The 6772-nt window shown below is 44.8% G+C and overlaps 1 protein-coding gene across 1 annotated transcript in view; it reads right to left on the bottom strand.

The window, feature by feature from the left end:
- nrp2a (neuropilin 2a) overlaps positions 1-6772 on the bottom strand; it is an 82896-nt gene that overhangs the window by 37801 nt on the left and 38323 nt on the right. The window contains exons 4-5 of the mRNA XM_080052856.1: positions 2459-2689; positions 62-217 (exon numbers count right to left, since the gene is read on the bottom strand). Of these exons, the coding sequence (XP_079908982.1) occupies positions 62-217; positions 2459-2689 (387 nt within the window). The remainder of the gene's footprint in view (positions 1-61; positions 218-2458; positions 2690-6772) is intronic.

Genomic DNA, 6772 nt, shown 5'->3' with positions numbered 1-6772 from the left:
AAACGGACGCAGCACAAACACACAAAATTGTCTTTTAAAAAGTTATATCTGGGCAACTCACAGTCGCTGACTTCTTTGCGCGTCATGTTGTAGCGGGCGGAGAAGCCGTCTTTTGCCACAGCCATGTCCGTGTGGAAGGAGAGGGAGAGGAGGCCGGAGGAAGACTGGATCTCTGGGGGGATCTTTGTCCCACAGTAGCGTCCGATCAGCGGGGCCACTGCAGATAAAGTACAGAGGAAATCACATTCATGTTAACGGGGCAGTTTTATTTTGTAGTTTTTTTGATGATGGTAGATGGCATGATGGCCCTAAAGAATAAAAGAGGGGTCGACCAGTAAACACAAGGTCGCTGGTTTGATTCCCCCTGCACCCATCTCTACCATTGTGTCCTTGGTGTGGGAGGGGAAATGCGAAACAAAAAGACACATTTCAATAACTTTAAGGGGGGTTAGCTCTTAGCCTATTTTAACACACTTAATTGGTTAGTCACAATTATTGAAAGGTAAAAAGAAGTTTGTTTGTGCTTATATCTGTAAAAGCTGGTTTAGCATTTGCTGCTTCGACGACAAAGCTACAAGCAAAAGTGTTTTTTTTCAGTTTTTTTGTGGAGTTGACTTAAGAATGAATAACATTGTATCCTTTCCATTTGACATACACAGCACAGTGGAGACCACACTGCTTCAGTAAGTGTTGTATAATGAGTCGCAGCATGCTATCCCCCCTTCTATCATTTCTCATCTCTCTCTCCATTTCCTCTCCTCCTGTCCATCCCTCCATCCATCTGCCATGTGCGAGTCTCAGCCAGGGCCCAGCAGGGGCACTGGAATCCCCCTGCCTTAATGCAACACACACACACACACACACACACACACACACACACACACACACACACACACACACACACACACACACACACACACACACACACACACACACACACACACACACACACACACACACACACACACACACACACACACACACACACACACACACACACACACACACACACACACACACACACACACACACACACACACACAGAAGTAGCAGCAGCAAGGATTACTATAGTCTCAAGAGTGGCTCACTTTCCTCACCAGACATATTCTTCCCCCCTCTTCCGTCTCCCCTCTTTTCATGCCCGAGGACTCGTCTCCACTGGAACTGGGTTACACTTTAATTTCCTCCTAATTCTCAACTTTTAAATGGTATGAATTGTCCTCAGCTATCAAAGCTCCTAAATTCAAGGCTATAATTGGAATTTTTAAATCCACTCCGATCCCCTTTTTTTTAAGCAACTGAAAATAGAATAATTAGAGCAAATCCTCAGCTCTCTCCTCCATAGTTTAAAGCTGATTTACTCATTTTTAAAGTTTTTTTAAATATTATTTTTCCACTGGCATTTCGTCCACAATAACAATTCCACTTAAAATTTGACTAGCGCGTATACCAGACTTTTTTTCTATAAATACTATTTTGAATTCTACTGATATCAGAAATGTATTACTACCGAAATTCCAGTTTCAGAGTTACATAGTAGCTACAGCTTTAAAACAAAAAGGAATGAAAATAAATGACGGAATGGAGTAGAGAGGTGGCAAGTGAAGCTCTCACCGCCGCTAATGTGGGTTTTCATCGGCTATACAACAAGCGAACATTACCCTTTGGCGGTAACTATCAAAGCTAAACCCCTCGATAACATCCTCAAATGTTTTTTCCTCCCTACTTCCTGATCTCAGCTGATAGGCTACTCGGGCCCAACACTTCGGCGCCTCTGATTGGATACTGGGGGCTAGATACACATCGCTCACTCTCACTCGCCCGGCCCGGGGGGAGAGGAAGGAAGTGCGAGGTGATAAGGAGGGAGGACAGGGAGGATAGGAAGAGGGTGATGAAGTGTGTAGTTAGGATGGAGGAAGAGAGGGGGCATGGGAAAGGGCCTTTAAAGATACCCACGGTGTGAAATAATGTTTTTGTCTGATTTATGATACTATTTATCCATAAAAACAAGGCCGAAAAAATGCACTTTAAGACCTGTACTTAGTATCTTTTTGATTCATATCCAAAATCTGTTGTGTAATAAACGTTGAATAATAATATATTGTCAAAATGACATTTTAACTCTGGCTTTATCCAACATGTAGATTTTTTGTTTTTGAAAATTAGATGAAAATGTAAGCAAAATGAGTAAGATATTGCCAAATTTGCACATTTATTCAAATATCTCTGAAAAAATTATGTAGGCCTACTTAAAATCAACTGGCAAAGTATCACATTTTTTCAAATCATTTTCACCTGCCATGTCTCGCCCTTTATAAATGAGCAATCAACATCAGTGTGTGTGTACTTAATGTGTGTGTGTGTGTGTGTGTGTGTGTGTGTGTGTGTGTGTGTGTGTGTGTGTGTGTGTGTGTGTGTGTGTGTGTGTGGGTGTGTGGGTGTGTATGTGTGAACTGACCTTGCGGCAGGCCATCCCACACGTCCAGCCAGTCGTATTTGCAGTCGCCCTCTCCCACCAGCAGGGGGTCATTCTCCAGGTCAAAGGTTAGGAAGGTGAGTGTGATATCCATGTGTGGTGGCGCTATTATCATATAAGAACACTCCAGGTTGTGGGGGTATTTGTCCGGGAATCCTGGCGAATCGATGATGCCGGACGAGCTGGTGAAATTTCGGAAGCAGAATTCTGACCCTGGAATGAAAAAGGGAGAAAGCAATTGGTCATAATATTATAGGAGAATACATACAGGCCTTTAGCAATCCATCAAAGCAAATATCTCATCTGACTTGCAGAGGGTGTTGCAAAGAGTCGTTCATCACTGACAAAGCACGCTGGAATTTTAAGGCAGAATAAAACACACACACACACACACACAGGTGATGATTACCGATGGAGGAGGAATATACACAGTGGTGGGTCAGTGCACGACTGGGCGTGCCAAACTTTGGAGGCTAATAGCTCTTTTTGTCATCGTTGTACGGTATCTCTCTTACAATCGCCGTTCTGCCGCCACTTTTGAAAGCGAGCACCACACATTAAAACCCGCTGCAAAATCAAAACAGATGCAACAATAGATGTGAACCAAATTTCATAAAAGTAGCAACCTGATGTTTGTTGGCTATATTGTACCCCTAAATGACCCCATCCTCAAAAGTGACTTACAACTGTAAGTAGGCAGTTAGCATTAAGGGTCTTGCCTAAGGACACTCACTGGACTTGCCCTACCTACTGTGTTATCCAGCTGCCTCAAATTCAATGATACACACTCATAACAGGTGGGTAAACCTAGACTGGCTACCCTGCTCCATAAAACAACATTCTCCAACACTCTCTCTTTCATTGTTGCACTCAATCTCTCACACACACCCAAAAAACATGGTGTAATGGTTCTAAGTGGGCCCTTTGCGGTGCTTGCTCATTAGCCATGTAGATTTATGCGCCCGGGGCGGCTCACCTTGAGAGGCAGCAGCTGTACGGCTCAGATCATCTACCCATCAGCCACTGCTGCTCTGCGCCAGGGGAGCCTGAGTCACGGCCCAGCGTTTACGGGCCGGCACATCAATGAGCAATGGTAGGCACACACAAAACAGAGCGAGCAGGACTTGACACGAATGTCACACACACACACACACACACACACACACACACACACACACACACACACACACACACACACACACACACACACACACACACACACACACACACACACACACACACACACACACACACACACACACACACACACACACACACACACACACACACACACACACACACACACGGAACACGGTTCCATTCACAAACCCTGGCTATTTTCTCTCTGTCTTGTCCATTCGCCTTCTCCTTCCGACACTTCTATCTTTATATGTGGGCTATAAACAGTCGGGTCTGTTTACTCGTGTGTCTTTTTCTATCTCTATCTATTTTTAATGCTAATGCAAGAAGGGCAGATATCCTTGTCTGATAATGTTGCTAAGAGACTGCAGGATTATTTATATTGGTCATGTATGCGCGTGTCAGAAATGTCTGCGGTTGTGGCCCCTAAACCCAACCGATGCAGCTTTAAAAAAAAACTATTCTTGTGGCTATTCATAAGTGTACTTGCATTGGACTTTTACAGCTTCTCTTCCGTTTGAAGTGACTTGCGGAAGATGTTCACAACTGGCGAGGGCATAATAACTAGCATAAGGGGAGTCATGAGAGGCTGTGCTTGTAGTATTTTCCCATCAGAAAGCAGATATGGGGGGAGGAGGTACGTATAACGGTTGAAAAAGACCCGGGGGAGAAAAGCTTCTGGTGGATTTCAAATCTGGGAAAATGGATAAGTTTTTTTTTGTTGCCCGGGGCGGCTCTGCACTGTGTCAAGAAGAGAACTGCCATGTTTTACCGCATAAGCAGATACATATTCATAACAAGCTAGCGTTTTTTAGGATCCCAGACAATGTTAACAGCGCATTTCAGTCTGCAGCATTCCTACAAGGCACCAGGCCCTATTATCAGCCCTATAAAAGCAAGAGAGGTCGAGGAGGCAGATTCTCCCAGCTCTGCCCTAGTGTGTACAACCGGTTCATGGGAGAGAAGTGAACCCAATCAACACGCAGAGGGAGATACACACTGTCTCTGTCTGTCCCTCCAGTCTTGTTTTTCCCTCCTTAACTCATCAGCTTGTTTTTTTTCTATGGCTTTCTTTTTTTATGCTATTTTTCTGCTCAATCTATTTGAATGCCAAATACCTGAAATGCTGCTTCCACTCCTCAAAAAAATTCCAAGATTCAAGATTTGTTTACCCACAACCAATATAGCAGCAGTCGTTTGCCAATGCAATTCTTGAGTCTCGGGCTAACCCTTCAACAATGGAACCTAAAAAAAATACAGACAGAAGAGATCTACCTACGATACCTACTGTAAATAAACACAAACAATTGTGCGAAGAAATAGCACAAATAAATGTAAGTGTAAAATTAAGATCAAATATATTCAGTACATGGAGTGGAGTGGAATGTAAAATGCAATGGGGGGGTTTTGCAGAAAAGTATGCATCTCCCCCCCGACATGTTAGAAGCAGTACTAAACCTCTACTCCCACACACAATGCAACATCTAAATCACTGGTGGATAATCTGCCTTCATGCTAGGAGCCAGACTGCTTGCACAATCACACTCACACACACACACACACACACACACACACACACACACACACACACACACACACACGCAGAAGTGGGCACGATGAAAAATGACGGTAATTTACAGGAAGCTACTGGCGCTATCTCCCTCCATCCCTCCTCAGCTCCTGACCTCACCTATCCCTGTGTTAAGTGTATTTTCATGTGTTGCGTGAGTGTCTATGGTTACTGTGTGTATGAGCGAACAGGCATAAGTGGTTGTAAACATAAATGCTACGAATCCATTAAACGAAGTGAGATGCATGTTACTGTAATATGCTTGTAATGAAAGAGAACAATTTACTAAGCCGTGTACATGAGCAAGATGCCATGCGAGTGGGTGTGTGTTTGTGTGTGTGTGTGTGTGTGTGTGTGTGTGTGTGTGTGTGTGTGTGTGTGTGTGTGTGTACTTGTACAACTATTTTTGTGAGAACCAATTTGAGTTTTAGATCTAAGGAGTGTTTTTGGAAAGTGAAGACATTTTGGCCGGTTCTTACTTTGGGACAAACCTTTAAAAGGAGCTGTTTGAGGGTTAACACTAGATTTTAAGGTTCAGGTATAAATTAGGGTTTAGGTTAGGGTTAATGTGAGGGTTTGGATAAGGCATTTAGTTTTGATAGTAAGGGTTAGGGTAAGGGGCTAGGGAATGCAATATGTCAATGAATGACCCCATAAGTATAGCCGTACACTTGTGTGAGTGTGAGAGTGTGTGTGTGTGTGTGTGTGTGTGTGTGTGTGTGTGTGTGTGTGTGTGTAATAGCTTCGCAGTATGTGTGAGACCCAGTAACACACTGGCCTTGTTTCTTTACTGGGTCATGGTGCAGCAGCCGTCTGGAGCCTTTACTGCTGACAAGACTTCAATCTGAGCACAGCTTGACTCCCCTACACGCCGATCTAAAGTTCAGTTCAGGCTGTGTGTGATTTTTACACAGTGTTTTGCACGAAACGGGTCCGCTTCAAAACACTCTGCGCCTGCCATGTGCCCGTGTGCGTGCATGGGTTCACATATTTTAGCGTGTGCCCTTTTTTGCGTATGCATGGGTACCTCGTCAGCGACTCATTAGTTCCCAGTGTATGGACACGCCGAAAACAAGTCTACTGCCGCCCTGTGTCACCCCCTCAGCACCTTGTCTTACACACGTAAAAAAGCGTGCACACACATTCACACGTGCTTGCTTCCTTGCAGTCGAGGCTAGCACCGCGCCACAAGCTAAGATTTGGCAAGAGCTGTCTGCTAGGCAAAGATCTGGGGAGGTCATGGTGTTAGTGTGTGAGTGTGACACAGCGAGAGAGGTTGGCGAGTTGCTGGGTAGAAAGCACTCCATTCTTACACATGAGTGCCTGATGTAGTAGTAGTAGCAGCTCCACATGTTGTGTCAAGGGCAACCCCCCCCCACACCTCCATCCCTCCTCCTCCTCCCTTCTTCTCTTCCGTTTGCGATGTGCAGAGTCTGTGTTCATTCACTCTTCTGTCTAGTCTAGTGGGCTCGGTCTCGCATGCTTTCCGGTCCTTTCTATCCGCACGCAACACTCTCTAAAGGGGGCTCACCTCTGCTGCCATCTTCCCCCCTTTATAAATCAGAACGCCGTGCTCTCTACCTGCC

This window comes from Ammodytes marinus (assembly GCF_949987685.1).
Source record: "Ammodytes marinus genome assembly, chromosome: 24".
Taxonomy (NCBI): domain Eukaryota; kingdom Metazoa; phylum Chordata; class Actinopteri; order Uranoscopiformes; family Ammodytidae; genus Ammodytes; species Ammodytes marinus.
This window is presented reverse-complemented; position numbering and strand designations above follow the sequence as displayed.